Source organism: Staurois parvus, unplaced genomic scaffold (genome assembly GCF_062004578.1).
Source record: "Staurois parvus isolate SC_StPar_1 unplaced genomic scaffold, SC_StPar_1.0 ptg002372l, whole genome shotgun sequence".
Taxonomy (NCBI): domain Eukaryota; kingdom Metazoa; phylum Chordata; class Amphibia; order Anura; family Ranidae; genus Staurois; species Staurois parvus.
In genome coordinates, this window is record NW_028320168.1 from 184456 (window position 1) to 202071 (window position 17616).

At 44.0% G+C, this 17616-nt stretch overlaps 1 protein-coding gene across 4 annotated transcripts in view; it reads right to left on the bottom strand.

Moving 5' to 3' along the window:
* SEL1L (SEL1L adaptor subunit of SYVN1 ubiquitin ligase) overlaps window positions 1-17616 on the bottom strand; it is an 80963-nt gene that overhangs the window by 23124 nt on the left and 40223 nt on the right. For all 4 annotated transcript variants that reach the window (XM_089665855.1, XM_089665853.1, XM_089665856.1 and 1 more), the window contains exons 9-17: window positions 17448-17529; window positions 11529-11683; window positions 10803-10859; window positions 10459-10527; window positions 8539-8616; window positions 7607-7669; window positions 3435-3522; window positions 2263-2411; window positions 592-757 (exon numbers count right to left, since the gene is read on the bottom strand). In XM_089665855.1, the coding sequence (XP_089521981.1) occupies window positions 592-757; window positions 2263-2411; window positions 3435-3522; window positions 7607-7669; window positions 8539-8616; window positions 10459-10527; window positions 10803-10859; window positions 11529-11683; window positions 17448-17529 (907 nt within the window). The remainder of the gene's footprint in view (window positions 1-591; window positions 758-2262; window positions 2412-3434; window positions 3523-7606; window positions 7670-8538; window positions 8617-10458; window positions 10528-10802; window positions 10860-11528; window positions 11684-17447; window positions 17530-17616) is intronic.

The following is a 17616-nucleotide window of genomic DNA, read 5'->3' on the forward strand; positions in this document are numbered from 1 at the left end:
GACAGCTCTTTGGTCTTCACCATAGTGGAGTTTGGAGTGTGACTGTTTGAGGTTGTGGACAGGTGTCTTTTATACTGATAACAAATTCAAACAGGCGCCATTGATACAGGTAATGAGTGCAGGACAGAGGAGCCTCTTAAAGAAGAAGGTACAGGTCTGTCAGAGCCAGAAATCTTGCTTGTTTGTAGGTGACCAAATACTTATTTTCCACCATAATTTGCAAATAAATTCTTTCCAGATCAGCCAATGTGATTGTCTGGATTTGTTTTCTCATTTTGTCTCTCATAGTTGAGGTCTCCCTATGATGCCAATTACAGGCGTCTCTCAGCTTTGTAAGTGGGAGAACTTGCACAATTGGTGGCTGACTAAATACTTTTTTGCCCCACTGTATGTGAGGTAGGGGCCTTAGACTGCAAGCTCCTTGAGGGCACGGACTGATGTGTATGTACAGTATGCAAAGCACAGCATAAATAGTTGGTGTTCTATAATACTTGTAATAAATAATAGGCAGGGTGTCAAATGTAACCCCAAATGTGACAGGACTTTCTGCACGGAGCCTCATGCATCACACAGAAGTAGACAATTTCTTACTCTGGTCCAGGATGAAGGCCGCGTTGCTCTGTGCCACCTCGTAGCCTTGTTCAGCCAACAACAAGTACTGCACTACAGCCGCGTTGGCGTTCCCGTTCTTGTAGCTGTTATAAGCCGTCATCAACCTCTCAGACCAACGGCCGCGCTCACACACGTTCTTGAACAGCTGGGCAGAGAAGAAGGAAGACAAGTGAAGGGGACTGAGAGCTCGGGTCAGGAGCACAGACTGGAGAGGGCAGGAAGGCAGATATCTGTCCACAGACTCCAACTTGCCATTGACCTTTTATCTACTAAACCATTTGCTAAGCAGTCTCAGAGGATGGCAGGGGCTGCACACCCTGTAATGTGCAACCGTACAATTTGTTTGTTTTTTTTTTAACCGCTTCCCGACCGCCCTATAGGAGAACTACTACTACAGGGTGGCAGGGCTGCGCAAAATCATGTATATATTTTTGTGATTTTGTATTCACGGGTAGGAGGCGGGCGTGTACCCTACCCGCACCAGCATTGGCGGCTTCAGCTGTCAATCACCGGGTCCCGGCCAGTGTTTGCCTGCCAGCTCCCGGCGATCACCAAGTATCACACAGTAAAAACACACGCAGCACACAGTTAACCCTTTGATCGCCCCAGATGTTAACCCCTTCCTACCCAGAGCCATTAGCACAGTGTCAGTGCTTTTTATTAGCACTGATCACTGTATTGGTGTCACTGGGGATGTCAGTGACAGCTAGTCAGTTCCCCCTCCCAGTGTTAGAATGCCCGCCGCGGTCCCGCTATAAGTCACTGATAGCCGCCATTACTAGTATAAATAAAAAATTATTTAAAACTCCAGTATATATACCGCCATTTGTAGATGTAGAAATTTACACTTAGTTATACTTTAATGCTGTTTGTGATAGAAAAGTATCAGAACACACAATGCATTGCAGTTTGTTGTGTATGGGGCTGTGTGGTCATAGACCGGTCAGGGTGCCCGTGCTGACCTGTGTCCATGGTCAAAAGGGCCTACAATGGGCATGTGAGTATCAGAACTGGACCATGCTGCAATGGAAGAAGGTGGCCTGGCCTGATGAACGATGTTTTTCTTTACATCATGTGGATGGCCGGGACTGTATGCATCACCTACCTGGGGAGAAGATGGCACCAGGATGGGGAGAAGGCAAGCCAGCAGAGACAGTGTGACGCTTTGTCTAGAGGAGTGACCTCAATGGGTCAGGGCTGTTATGGCATTAAAGTGAGGACTTACTCAATATTAGGTAGCTGGTCCTAATATTATGGCTGATCGATGTACAGTGGGGATCAAAAGTTTTTTTTGTTTTCTGTTATTTTGAAAGTGTAAATGATGGAAATAAAATCTAACTTTTGTTGACATAATATAAGAATGTCTAATCTGTAATTTGATGCCTTTTGGAGATTTTTCCATCTTTCCTTGGCTTCTTTATACACATTAATACACATTTTTAGCTGGGGTGCCCAAACTTTCGATCCCCACTGTATATCTGTCTCATCATCTTGTACGATGCTTAATGTACGTACTTTTAATTAGTAAATGACTGCAATGATGGACCAATAAAAACTGACCTGTGGTTTGTAGTTGTGGGCCGCTATGCAAATAAATATGGTCAAGTTTGTTACATATGATGTTCTGTCGGAATGGTGTGTCTCAGTTACCTCTACAGCGGTTTGGCAGGATCGGAGAACCCCAGTACCCGTGGCATGCATCTGAGCCAGATTGTAAAATGCCAGAATGTGTCCCCCCTGGGATGCCAAATTAAAATACTTCAGGGCTTGTTTGTAGTCTCTCTTCACTCCGACACCATCTACGAGGAGAACACACAAGTCAGTGTCACCAAACAACATTACATTCCTACTAAGCACATGTATTTTCACTTGCATGATTTGCAGTATCCTAGAGGAAGGATTTTTGGCTCTTTTGGCCAACACCACCTAAAAAGAAGATCTATACGTCTTGCATTTCTCAATCATTTCCCACCAGACTCCGCACTATTTTATATCTGTAATCATGACATAACTCATCAACTCAGCTGCCACTTATCATTTTATGCTGGTAGACTGTCATAAACTAGACCCATCTCCTGCAGGGATCACTGCTGCTATGTGACAGTCGCTTCCTAAGTCCTCCTGGACTGGCTGGACTGGGACATTTTGATAACGCTGGTAATGTTAGCTGTGTAAGCCGTTACAAACGTGAGTTTTTCAGCTTTTTTTAGCGTTTTTGCATTTGCGTTTAGCCGCATTTTTTTGCGTTTTTTTTTTTGTCAAAAAAAATTTCAAAAACGCCAGTTTGCGGCATTGTACTGCATTTTTACAGCTGAAAAATTCCTCTAGAAACCCACTAGTCCTGGGTTTATTTCCAGCCAAAAAACGTTGATACAGTTTACGTGTGTACGGACACATAGGAAAACATGCTGGGGAGTTTACTGACTGTAGAAAAAAAAGTCAAATGCCAAAAATAGCCGCTGTAAAAATACAAGTGTACATGAGAGCTAATACTTAGCAAAGAAATCCACATAGGAGAAATGCTGCTCGCCCCAACAGACATACTTCCTAATACTTTGCCCTCTGCCCCTCTAATGTCTTGCCCTCTGCCCCTCTAAGGCCTGTCCCTTTCCAACATGCTGCAGAGAAGAACCTTTGGTCTCTGTGGTGAAGAAATGGTCTCTCTGCAAAGATCCAACCCCCCCCCCCCATGCTGAGTCGAAGCTCTATCAAAGACATCACCATCAGACTACCCGCTGAACTCGCTCTACCAATCCATAGCTCACTACCACGCCGAACACCCTCCTGCTAATGTGTGAGATAATGTCCAGAGCGACACTTACTGTAGTACATGGAGCCCAGCTGAAGCTGCCCGTCCACCCAGCCCTGCTCAGCCGCCTTCTGGAAATACTTCAATGCCAGGTCATAGTTCTGAGAGGGGGAAGAAAACAAACAAAAAACAAAAAGACAAAAAAAAATAAAGAGAAAACAAACAAAAATAAAAAAACCAAACAAAACAAAAAAAAAAAAGTTAGACTGAGACAGAAGATCCTTGATGCATTTTACCATACAGGGAAAGGGAAGCACTACATGAGTAAAAGGTCTAAACTTATAGATTAAAAATGACCCGTCAATGTGGCTGAGTGACTAATAAAAGAAAAGTAAAAAAAAGTAAAATACAGGAGTATCAGGCTGTATGCACATTCTGGGCACACACTGTATACAAAATTTAAAGTGGAGCTTTAGGCTGGATGGCAAGAATGGGTGGACAGGCAGGACGTTTAATGCAGAAGAGACATGCTTTGTCTCTTCTTCATTGATGCATCTTACCTGCCTGTACGCACGCACAGCTCACTGTACAAATTCAGCAACGGCGAATCTGTGCTTGCACGAAGGTGACAACGTCCCACACCCGGCCCATGACAGCGGCTGGTGATTGACAACTGCAAGCTGGCCCGCCCAAAGATGACAGCGGCTGGGTGGCGACGCCGCATCTCTGGAGTTTAAGCAAGTTTTGTTTCCTTTTAAATAGAATATGCGCAAAACAAACTTCAACATCTGAGCCAAGAGAGAGTCTGTAAATACCAACTGCAATCTCAGTTTAAAATCAGCTAACACACATTTCAGGTGCATCAAAATAGGAAGGTGTGCCAAGTCTTACAGTTCATTTTCTACATCAGCCGCAGCCAAGTAGAAAAGCCTGTCCCTTTCCAACATGCTGCAGAGAAGAACCTTTGGTCTCTGTGGTGAAGAAATGGTCTCTCTGCAAAGATCCAACCCCCCCCCATGCTGAGTCAAAGCTCTTCAGCTTGGGTTCACATATGCGGTGTGGTATATCGCATGTGATTCACAGGGGAACCGCACCACATTCCTGTACAAATCAGATGCGATTTGTGTGCGGTGCGATCGGAGCCGTACATTTCGTATGGCTCAATTCACACCGCACCAAAAACCATGCAGGACCCTTTTTTGGGTCTGCACTAGAATTGGATCGCATGGGTATTCATACCTACCTGATCCGATTCTGCACATTGCACCGTGTCTCGCGGACCGCTTTTGGGGTGTTGTTAACTTGACATACACCCCCGCAACGGTTCGCATGAACGGGGTGCGATTCTGATGCGGGGCGGGATTCACACTGAAAACACTGCAAATTCCGCACCGTATCAGTGTGAACCGGGACTCAATCAGCAAAGCTCATGCTGCCTGCTGATTGCAGCTTTGACTTGGCAAGGGATGTGTTGAACCTCTGCGGAGGCCACTGCTTCTGTACAGACAGCAAGCCTGACGTGCCGGACCAACAGAAGCAAAAATTGGTTCCCATGGATCTACTGCAAAGTGATTCTTCCTCAACAGAAGCAAATCCATTATTGGAGTCTAGTGTAGAAGAGCCCTGGTTTGGTCCTAGGCTGCTACCTGACTGCAACGCAAGGAAACGCTCACCAGATAGTAGATCCTTGAATGTGTATGGAGGAGTGACTGGTATAGAAGACGTTCAGAAATATTTAATGGTTAAGAGCATCAAATACAGCCAACACATTTCAGGGGGAACAAGTCTCCCGCCTTCTTCAGGGCTTGAGCACAATGCATTAAGGGACCTGTGTTAATGTTTGATGAAGACCAACGCCCCCTGACAGCACTGTAGGCATCTTGGCTATTAAAGGTTTAAAAAAATCCTTCTGTACCAGGCACAGAGAGCAAGGGCCTCCGGGTATTCCGGTTTCCTCCAACACTCCAAAGACATGCTGGTAGGTGAACTGTCTCCTGTCTAAATTGGCCCTAGTATGTGTATGTATGAATGTGAGTTAGGGGCCTTAGATTGTACACCCCTTGAGGGTTAGGGACCTTAGACTGGACGCCCCTTGAGGGTTATTGACCTTAGATTGTACGCCCCTTGAGGGTTAGGGACCTTAGATTGTACGCCCCTTGAGGGTTAGGGACCTTAGATTGTACGCCCCTTCAGGGTTAGGGACCTTAGATTGTACGCCCCTTGAGGGTTAGGGACCTTAGATTGTACCCCCTTGAGGGTTAGGGACCTTAGATTGTAACCCCTTGAGGGTTAGGGACCTTAGATTGTAACCCCTTGAGGGTTAGGGACCTTAGATTGTACACCCCTTGAGGGTTAGGGACCTTAGATTGTACGCCCCTTGAGGGTTAGGGACCTTAGATTGTACGCCCCTTGAGGGTTAGGGACCTTAGACTGTACGCCCCTTGAGGGTTAGGGACCTTAGATTGTACGCCCCTTGAGGGTTAGGGACCTTAGATTGTACACCCCTTGAGGGTTAGGGACCTTAGATTGTACGCCCCTTGAAGGTTAGGGACTGATCTGAATGTACAATATATATGTAAAGTGCTGTGTACATTGATGGTGCTATATAAGTACCTGAAATTAAAAAAAATAAATAAAATGTCACAGAGTCGGTCCAGACTCTGAAGACATCCTGACTTTAATGTTGGAAACCACCCAGATGCCTGACTGGCAGCTGCCTCAGTCTGAGCCAGCCACTCCTGCCCCCTCGTCAGCCTGGCATTGTAGTTAGCGCTTGAGGGGCAGAGCAGAGAGCCAGTGATTGAGAGTCACTGGGTCAGTGAAGACTGAGAACAGAGCAATCAACAGTCCTGATCGCTCAGTTCTCAGTCTTAGAAAGGGGACAGATGATGCATCCATCTAGCTGAGTATTTGTGTTTCTTTTTTTTAGAATCCCAAACTTCTCTTTTAAGAACATCAGAGAGTGGTGGAAACGCAGACTCAAAAAAACCACTTGCAGTACTTTCTACAGGCTTTTCCACATTGCTGGATATGTGAAGATTCAGTTAATGATCAAGTCTAAATTCTCTTTTTTGTTAAGAAAAAGCACAGAAATGAACTCTCATCTGAACCAAAAAAAAAAAAAACTAATTCCAGAAAGACCGGTTATTAGTTATTATATTTTCCATAACTGACGTATAACTAGGTAGGACAGGCTAAAGCCCATAGGGGCTTTCTGATCTGGAACAGAGAAAAGTCAACCTAGCAGCAATATGAAGTTATGGGACACAGCTAATTCAAGCATCATATTAACCTCCTTAGCGGTATTCCTGAGTGTAGCTCGGGGTAAAATTTGAGTACCAAGAGTGGTAACCCCCCCCCCCCCCCCGAGCTACACTCGGGCTTACCATGCGGCGTTGCTCAGGGAGTCCCTGCAGCACTTACCTTGTCCTTCGCTCCCGCGATGTGTCCCCTGCAGCGTCCCCGGCCATCTCCTCCGGCCGATGCTGGCATCCGGCCTCCGTGTTCCGGTCCCTGTGACGTTAGGGGATGTACGGGCGGCAAATTTGAAATTTTGTAAAAATGTAATTTTTTTAAAAATAATTATTACATAGTAAAACATTGCTGTTTCAATGCATTTCACATACATTTTGTCCCGAGTGCTTTGTCCGGCGCCCTGCCTGCATTTTGACTGTTCTTTCTGCCTAGAAACTGAGAAACGTCCATGGCGTCCAAAAAGCGTCCCTTTAGGTCAGACGCGGTTTTAGACCGGCTAGAGAACAGCGATAGTAAATCAGAACCACTTGCAGAATTGAGTGATAATGATTCGTGGGGGAAATTCCTCATCAGACACTGAAAACGATTCTGCGACTGAACTCAGCGATGTGCGAACTTGGCGCTATATTTCACATTTCAGTGTTTTTGGTTTGATTATATTATTAAATTAAATTTATTATTATTATATTTTTATTTTTTATGATTATTTATTAAATTATAATTTATGATTTCATATTTCAAATTTTATCATCCCCGGGATGTTTACTAGACTCTTGTTCGGACAGATTTCAGCGAGTTATTCCTAAAAATTACAGCCTACAATAACTACATATTTCCATGCAAAAAAATGGTACCGCTTTCAGCACAAAAGATCAGAAATAATCAGACCGCCGAGGAGGTTAAACACACTGAGTGTTCTATCACCAGGAATAGTGCAGCTCAAAGAAGCCAGGAACATACCAATGGGCAGCCGCCCGATATAATACTCACCACAGGAACACCTCTGCCGTACAGGTACGCCATGCCGAGACCGCTCTGTCCTACCGGATTACCCTGTTAGTAGAATAAAGTTGTGTCAGGTTCAATTGGTCACATGCTGCCATCTAGTGTCTGCAATCTGAAATGGATGTGATGGCTTAAAGGGGACCCATCACTGAAAATCACACTTCACAAGAATCAAAATGTATGTTCTTAGAAAAAAAAAAGTTCCCTTTTCTTGCTAGAATAGAAAAATAAATTAAATAAAATAGGAAAAAAAAATATTGCTTCTGAAATCTCAGCCTAGATCACATAGGGGTTGATTTACTAAAACTGGAGAGTGCAGAATGTGGTGCAGCTTACCATAGAAACCAATCAACTGCCATTTTTTTTTTTTTTGGTCAAAACATAATTCAATAAACTTATGTTAGAATCTGATTGCTTTCTATGGAAAGCTGCACCAGATTCTGCACTCTCCAGTTTTAATAAATCAACCCCTATGTGATCTAGGCTGAGATTTCAGAACCCCGTGGTCTCTAGCAAACAAGAATTACTATAGAGAGTCTATACTTTAAATAAAACACATTGCTAGTTATTATTATACAGGATTTATGGCGCCAACAGTTTGCTCAGCACTTTACAATATAAAGGGAGACAATACAGCAACAATACAGTTCAATACAAGAGGGCTAGGAGGGCCCTGATCCTTGGAGCTTACAATCTAAAAGTTACAGCACTGACAATATTGTATCAGTTTAGCGGATGCCTCTGATCATTAATCCAGGACCAAAGGGTTCCTCTTTAGTCAATTTCCTTCTTTTCTACCCAGTTCCCATTTCTTGCACACTGTGATCATCCTGACCTCTCCCCTCCTGTCATCATAACTTTACCTCACCAATCCATCCACCCTGCACCCCCTCTCTTCCTCCAGAAGCCCATCTTACCATGTCAGCTGCTTTCTTGAAGTACTGAAGAGCGGTTTCATTGCTCTGCATCACCGTGTCACTGCCCTCTGAGTACATCTGAAAGACAGAAGAGAAGACATAGCTCACCACACAGGTAATGCAGGCCATAGACGGTTTGTTTATCTGCCGATTTTTGGGCCGAAAAACAGAAAAAAAAAAAAAAATTGGTTGTTCTGTTGCCACCAATGATTGCGAAAATCGGCCGTTTTTCGCAAATTTTCTATTTCTTTTATTGACCGATAAAAGAAATGAGCAGGAACTGCGAAAATCGGCCGATGACATTGCCCCACTAACGGTGCGAATGAAAAACGAACCGTCTATGGCCTGCATTACAAGGGAAATATTCTCCATGCGTTCCGTTTTCTTCCTCTAACACAGTGGTTCTCAACCTGTGGGTCGCGACCCCTTTGGAGGTCAAATGGCCCTTTCACAGGGGTCGCCTTAGACCAGCAACGGGCAAACTACGGCCCGGCGGACCTTTTAATCCGCCCGCGGAGCTAGGCTCCTCTCACAGTCCGCCCTGAAGACCGGTGTAGCATGAAAATCTGTCTCCTATGAGGATCTGTCCCCCTCGACGTATCTGCGCATGTGCCGGAGATCGCCGATCGGCTGCTAATGCCTGAAACTGGCACATGCGCAGATACGTCGAGGGGGACAGATCCTCATAGGAGACAGATTTTCATGCTACATCAAACGGCGCGGGAACATGGCGAGAGGAACGCGCGGAGCAAAGGTAAGTGAATTGACACAGGGGGGACTTGGGGACTTAATATGGGGGATGAATTAATATGGGGGATGAATTACTATAGGGGGGATGAATTACTATGGGGGATGAATTACTATATGGGAGATGAATTACTATATGGGGGATGAATTACTATAGGGGGGATGTATTACTATAGGGGGGATGTATTACTATATGGGGGATGAATTACTATATGGGGGATGAATTACTATAGGGGGGATGTATTACTATATGGGGGATGTATTACTATAGGGGGGATGAAATACTATAGGGAGGATGAATTACTATAGGGGGGATGAATTACTATATGGGGGATGAATTACTATATGGGGGATGAATTACTATATGGGGGATGAATTACTATATGGGGGATGAATTACTATAGGGGGGATGAATTACTATAGGGGGGATGAATTACTATAGGGGGGATGAATTACTATAGGGGGGATGAATTACTATGGGGGATGAATTACTATATGGGGGATGAATTACTATATGGGGGATGAATTGCTATATGGGGGATGAATTACTATAGGGGGGATTAATTACTATGCTTACTATGGGGGAATATTACTATACTTACTATGGATGACACATACACATCATTCATCTACTCTTGGTCCGGCCCCCGGGTCCAATATATGAACCCATTGCGGCCCTCAAGTCAAAAAGTTTGCCCACCCCTGCCTTAGACAATCGAAAAACACATATTTCCGATGTGTAAAGATCATCTACTGTGTTGAAAGCAGCTCCTGTGCTGAAAGCAGCAGTATTGGAGGTAAAACGACACTTCATGAATTATAATTACTGGGTAAATAATTTTATGGTTGGGGGTCACCACAACATGAGGAACTGTATTAAAGGGTCGCGGCATTAGGAAGGTTGAGAACCACTGCTCTAACACATAATACAAAGCATCTCCCTAGGGATGTTCCAATCCAGTTCACGAGGGACACCTATAAGCTGGGATCTGAGGTCAGAGTCATTGTAGGTAGCCCCTTACATATCGTTCATTCTTGTGTGGATCCTGGTCCTTGGCTTCTAGATTTTGGTCACAAATGGTGTCTGCTGAATGGGGATGGGGGCAACTATCCAGCTGCTGATTGCCTAACTCTGCCTAACTCTATAGTCCCCGTAGCCTCTTTGGCTCTTACCTTCCCCAGGAAAGCCATGGCATGAGAATTCCCGGCGTTGGCAGCTTGGTTGAAGTACTCAAACGCCCTCTGTAGAGAATTAGTGTTCAAAGTTAGTGTTCAAAGTTAATTTGCACAATGTGCACATCCAGCACTGATCTTCATACCACAGACAGTGTACCACCCAGCACTGACCATCATATAACACATAAATTGTACAAATCCCAGACCTACCAAAATATACAAACACAGTACATACCCAGTACTGATCTATCATACAACACACACACACACACAGTACACACCCAGCACTGACCATCATGCAAAGTTCTATAATGCTAGATACTAAATTATCTTGGACATACCTGATGGTTTTGCTCTACTCCACGTCCCCCATGTAAGTGCAGCTGCCCCAGACCCACCTAAAGAATAAAAGAACATTATTATTTATTATTACAGGTACTTATATAGCAACGTCAATTTTATGCAACGCCTTGCATACTTATCTATTGTACATGCACATCAGCCCCTGCCCTCAAGGAGCTAACAATTTAAAGGTCCCCAACTCACATTGTATGTGTATATATATATATATATATATATATATATATATATATATATATTTTGCAGACGTTAGCTGTGCAATCTGCTGATCAGATGTAATAGAGTGTAATCAAGCAACTGATCAGTATATTGCACAGCTAGAGTCTGTACCACCTACTGGCCAGCAGGAAGGAGCCTGCACAAATAACTGAATAGTGGTGATGTGTTCTTATATAAAATGCTCAGAAATAGGACACAACTTCTGGGCAATACATAAAAAAGGTGTGTGGGAATGTATAAAGAATGGAGCCAACCAGATTTCAGAGCTGTTTGAAGTCCAGGACAGAGACTGAAGCTAAAACCTGATTGGTTTCTTTTTTTTTTTTTCATAAACCAGTGTGTGTACTCAGAAGACGACTTTATCAATATTTATTACTATGACCATAACAGTCCAACTGAAAATCCCTCTGTCTGTCTGTCACAGGTTGTGTCATCTGTAACAGTAGTAACTGTGATAAGTAGAATACAAAGTTCTCTGAAAGACTGACCTGTGCCTGGACATCTCCCTTCTCTGCCAGAAACTGGTAATACTGGATCAGGTCTTCCTCCAGCATCCCGCTGGCCATGCCTGGGTTCTCCACCTCGTCTGCCAATCTGATCCTCTGCACCACAGTCCCGCCCGTCAATGAGATGTCACTTGCAACTAAAAGATGATGGAGGACATAGAGGCAAATTGTTAGATGTTTTACTGGAGAATAAGTTGCTTCCTCATGGACGAGGTCACAAAAAAAAAAAAAAAAAACACCTTTGTAGTACAACAAATTCAGAATCACTTCAATGTTGAAGTGTAATTTTACACATATAATTTCTTCCCTCGTACATCCTCCCCCCTGCCCCCCACTTTCCTGCTCTCTACACAGTTAAACTTTTCACACAAATAATTCCATTTTAAAGAGATAAATATGTTGAGGCCCAGTGAAGTCATCACTGAGTCTTTCAACCGGTCTTTGCTGCGTTTGGTGGGAGGGGCAAAGGGGCTCCTATAAACATCACAGCACCCTGTCTGCAGCATTCTATGAAAAGAAAAAAAAAAAAACAAAACACATCCTGGGCATCCATTTAGATTTGCATGCTCCTCTGTGCTTGCCACTGTGTACTGCAGACATTAGCTGTGCAATCTGCTGATCAGATGTATAAGGGTGTAATTAAGCAATTGATCAGCAATTTTCACAGCTAAAGTCTGTACCACCCAGTGCAGTGGGAAGGATCCTTCACAAATATCTGAACACTGGTGGTGTGTTCCTATATATAATGCTCTGAAACAGCACTACAGTGACTGATGCCAGCCATAAAGATCACACCCACACTTGAAGAAGAGCAAAGAACGCAAACAGCAGTGAGAGGCAGGCCAATGACAGGATGTATCGGGAGGAGAGGTGAGTGACAATGAATGGAATCCTTTATTTATTTCAGCTACTTATATAGCGCCGTCAAGCACTTTACATATATATTGTACATTCACATCAGTCCCTAACCCTCAAGGGGCGTACAATCTAAGGTCCCTAACCCTCAAGGGGCGTACAATCTAAGGTCCCCAACCCTCAAGGGGCGTACAATCTAAGGTCCCCAACCCTCAAGGGGCGTACAATCTAAGGTCCCCAACCCTCAAGGGGTGTACAATCTAAGGTCCCTAACCCTCAAGGGGCGTACAATCTAAGGTCCCTAACCCTCAAGGGGCGTACAATCTAAGGTCCCTAACCCTCAAGGGGCGTACAATCTAAGGTCCCTAACCCTCAAGGGGCGTACAATCTAAGGTCCCCAACCCTCAAGGGGCGTACAATCTAAGGTCCCTAACCCTCAAGGGGCGTACAATCTAAGGTCCCCAACCCTCAAGGGGCGTACAATCTAAGGTCCCCAACCCTCAAGGGGCGTACAATCTAAGGTCCCCAACCCTCAAGGGGCGTACAATCTAAGGTCCCTAACCCTCAAGGGGTGTACAATCTAAGGTCCCTAACCCTCAAGGGGCGTACAATCTAAGGTCCCTAACACTCAAGGGGCGTACAATCTAAGGTCCCTAACCCTCAAGGGGTGTACAATCTAAGGTCCCTAACTCACATTCATACACATACTAGGGCCAATTTAGACAAGAGCCAATTCACCTGCCAGCATGTTTTTGGAGTGTTTTTGGAAACCCATACAGGCACAGGGAGAACATGCAAACTCCAGGCAGGGGGTGCCGTGGTTGGGATTCAAACCAACGACCCTAGTACTGCCAAGTGGAAGTGCTAACCATTTAGCCACTGAGCTGCCCATCCTTTAGACAGGAAATGTGATGGATGGGATCAAGAACGATGCTGCAGCCTCACTGGGGGGGGGGGGGGTGTTGAGTAAGGCTGGAGTTCAGGTTTAAAATAAAATGTTATACCCTACCCCAATGGAATCTACTAATGCCCCAAATACAGTCAGAAAGGAGACACAACTCGTACTGCCATGTTTTTGCATGCAGTTCTTAACAGCAGTTGACATCAGAAAGACACAGTCTACTGCCCCAGATAGTTGAACAGCAGGAGACTAATGGAGCCAGATACAACATTTCTGTAGGTATGTAGTGAAGTACTCAAGCTCAACTTTGCTTCCAGCATGGCAGAGTGTAACACGATCACAGCAGGTACACCGCAAAACCCCTGTTTTATGCTCACACAAGCACTCCATCAGGGGCTTGTCATCCTGCTGAGATCCTGCTCCACTTTTACATACTGGAATAATTCCATCACCCACCTGCTGGCCAGATATCTGGGTCAGTGCAAACCATCTCTTTCTGATGTACGTCCTCCTCCTACTCATCGCACACATCAGCTGGTATGGGTGGAAGTCAAAATTAGCTGCGTGTTTTTGAACTTCGAACAGAACACTGCAGCTACCCAAAAGGAAACTAACACAAACATGAAGCAAAACTCCCAGAGTGAAGAGAGATGGGAAAGGAGACCAGAACCCCAGTGCTCGAATCTCCATCAGGCCCCTGCATTGTCCTAAATAAAAACATATATCTATCTATCTATATACAGTCAGGTCCATAAATATTGGGACATGGACACAATTCTAACATTTTTGGCTCTATACACCACCACAATGGATTTGAAATGAAACGAACAAGATGTGCTTTAACTGCAGACTGTCAGCTTTAATTTGAGGGTATTTACATCCAAATCAGGTGAACGGTGTAGGAATTCCAACAGTTTGCATATGTGCCTCCCATTTGTTAAGGGACCAAAAGTAATGGGACGATTGGCTTCTCAGCTGTTCCATGGCCAGGTGTGTGTTATTCCCTCATTATCCCAATTACAATGAGCAGATAAAAGGTCCAGAGTTAATTTCAAGTGTGTTATTTGCATTTGGAATCTGTTGCTGTCAACTCTCAAGATGAGATCCAAAGAGCTGTCACTATTAGTGAAGCAAGCCATCATTAGGCTGAAAAAACAAAACAAACCCATCAGAGAGATAGCAAAAACATTAGGCGTGGCCAAAACAACTGTTTGGAACATTCTTAAAAAGAAGGAACGCACCGGTGAGCTCAGCAACACCAAAAGACCCGGAAGACCACGGAAAACAACTGTGGTGGATGAGCGAAGAATTCTTTCCCTGGTGAAGAAAACACCCTTCACAACAGTTGGCCAGATCAAGAACACTCTCCAGGAGGTAGGTGTATGTGTGTCAAAGTCACCAATCAAGAGAAGACTTCACCAGAGTGAATACAGAGGGTTCACCACAAGATGAAAACCATTGGTGAGCCTCAAAAACAGGAAGGCCAGATTAGAGTTTGCCAAACGACATCTAAAAAAGCCTTCACAGTTCTGGAACAACATCCTATGGACAGATGAGACCGACATCAACTTGTACCAGAGTGATGGGAAGAGAAGAGTATGGAGAAGGAAAGGAACTGCTCATGATCCTAAGCATACCACCTCATCAGTGATCATGGTGGTGATAGTGTCATGGCGTGGGCATGTATGGCTGCCAATGGAACTGCTTCTCTTGTATTTATTGATGATGTGACTGCTGACAAAAGCAGCTGGATGAATTCTGAAGTGTTTCGGGAATATTATCTGCTCATATTCAGCCAAATGCTTCACAACTCATTGGACGCTTCACAGTGCAGATGGACAATGACCCAAAGCAGACTGCAAAAGCAACCAAAGAGTTTTTTAAGGGAAAGAAGTGGAATGTTATGCAATGGCCAAGTCAATCACCTGACCTGAATCCGATTGAGCATTTCACTTGCTGAAGACAAAACTGAAGGGAAAATGCCCCAAGAACAAGCAGGAACTGAAGACAGTTGCAGTAGAGGCCTGGCAGAGCATCACCAGGGATGAAACCCATCGTCTGGTGATGTCTATGCGTTCCACACTTCAGGCTGTAATTGACTGCAAAGGATTTGCAACCAAGTATTAAAAAGTGAAAGTTTGATTTATGATTATTCTGTCCCATTACTTTTGGTCCCTTAACAAGTGGGAGGCACATATGCAAACTGTTGTAATTCCTACACAGTTCACCTGATTTGGATGTAAATGCCCTCAAATTAAAGCTGACAGTCTGCAGTTAAAGCACATCTTGTTTATTTCATTTCAAATCCATTGTGGTGGTGTATAGAGCCAAAAATGTTAGAATTGTGTCCATGTCCCAATATGTATGGACCTGACTATATATATATATATATATATATATATATATATATATATAAAATTATTATAATTTTATTTACATATACAGTGTATGGGTGTAATATATAGTACTGTGCAAAAGTCTGAGGCAGGTGTGGGGAAAAAAAAGCCTATAAAATAAGAATGATTCCAGAAATAGAAGTGTTAATAGTTTATTTTTTTTTTATAAATTAACAAAATGGAAAGTAAATGAACAGAAGAGAAATCCAAATCAAATCAATAATTGGGGTGATCACCCTTGCCTTCAAAATAGCCTTAGTTCTTCTTCTTCCACACAGTTTTTGAAGGAACTCGGCAGGTAGGTTGTTCCAAATATCTTGAAGAACTAATCACAGATCTTCTGTGGATGTCGGCTGCCTCACATCCTTCTGTCTCCAATATATTTAAAATTTTGACTCATCAGTCCAGAGAACCTGCTGCCATTTATCTATACCCAAGTTTCTATGTTTTCCTGCATAGTTGAGTCGTTTAGCATTTTATTTATTTATTTCAGGAACTTATATAGCGCCGTCAATTTACGCTGCACTTTACATATATATTGCACATTCACATCAGTCCCTAACCCTCAAGGGGCGTACAATCTAAGGTCCCTAACCCTCAAGGGGCGTACAATCTAAGGTCCCTAACCCTCAAGGGGCGTACAATCTAAGGTCCCTAACCCTCAAGGGGCGTACAATCTAAGGTCCCTAACCCTCAAGGGGCGTACAATCTAAGGTCCCTAACCCTCAAGGGGCGTACAATCTAAGGTCCCTAACCCTCAAGGGGCGTACAATCTAAGGTCCCTAACCCTCAAGGGGCGTACAATCTAAGGTCCCTAACCCTCAAGGGGCGTACAATCTAAGGTCCCTAACCCTCAAGGGGCGTACAATCTAAGGTCCCTAACCCTCAAGGGGTGTACAATCTAAGGTCCCATAACTCACATTCATACATACACATACTAGGGACAATTTAGACAGGATCCAATTAACCTACCAGCATGTCTTTGGAGTGTGAGAGGAAACCGGAGTACCCGGAGGAAACCCACGCAGGCACAGGGAGAACATGCAAACTCCAGGCAGGTGGTGGCATGGCTGGGATTGTTTCCATGTCTTATGCATAAAAACATAGGAACTGGGGTGCAGAAAAATGGCGGCAGGTGTTCTGGACTGATGAGTCAAAATTTAAAATATCTGGCTGTAGCAGTTTTTTGGTAAAGGGCTGGAGAGCCTTCTGCAAATGGAGTTGGAGATTTGGTCAGGATCAATGGTGTCCTCAATGCTGAGGAATACAAGCAGATACTTCTCCATCATGCCATACCATCAGGGAGGTGTGTGATTGGCCCCAAATGTATTCTGCAGCAGGAAAACCACCCCAATCATACAGCCAATATCATTTAAGCACTATCTTCAGTGCAAAGAAAAACAAGGAGTCCTGGAAGTGATGGTTTGGCCCCCACAGACCCCTGATCTCAACATCACAGAGTCTGTCTGGGATCACATGAAGAGACAGAAGGATGTGAGGCAGCCTACATCCACAGGAGATCTGTGCTTAGTTCTCCAAGATGTCTGGATCAACCTACCCGCCAAGTTCCTTCAAAAACTGTGTGCAAGTCAACCTAGAAGAAGGCATTCTTAATTTACTGATATATATATATATATATATATATATATATATATATATATGAGTTTTTGTTACAAAATATGTGAAAAATATATTTCAGATATAATATATAATATTTCCTGCATATAAATACAATCTACAGTTCCTTACCATGATTTGCCACCAGTCGGTAATGTGTGAGAGCAGATTCGCAACTCTGTAGTACTCCGATCCCAGCCCAGTACCGATAACCCTGCAGCAGACAGAATACATAATCAGAACCAGTGACAACACAACACACACATCTAACACACACAACACACACACACAAGACACACAT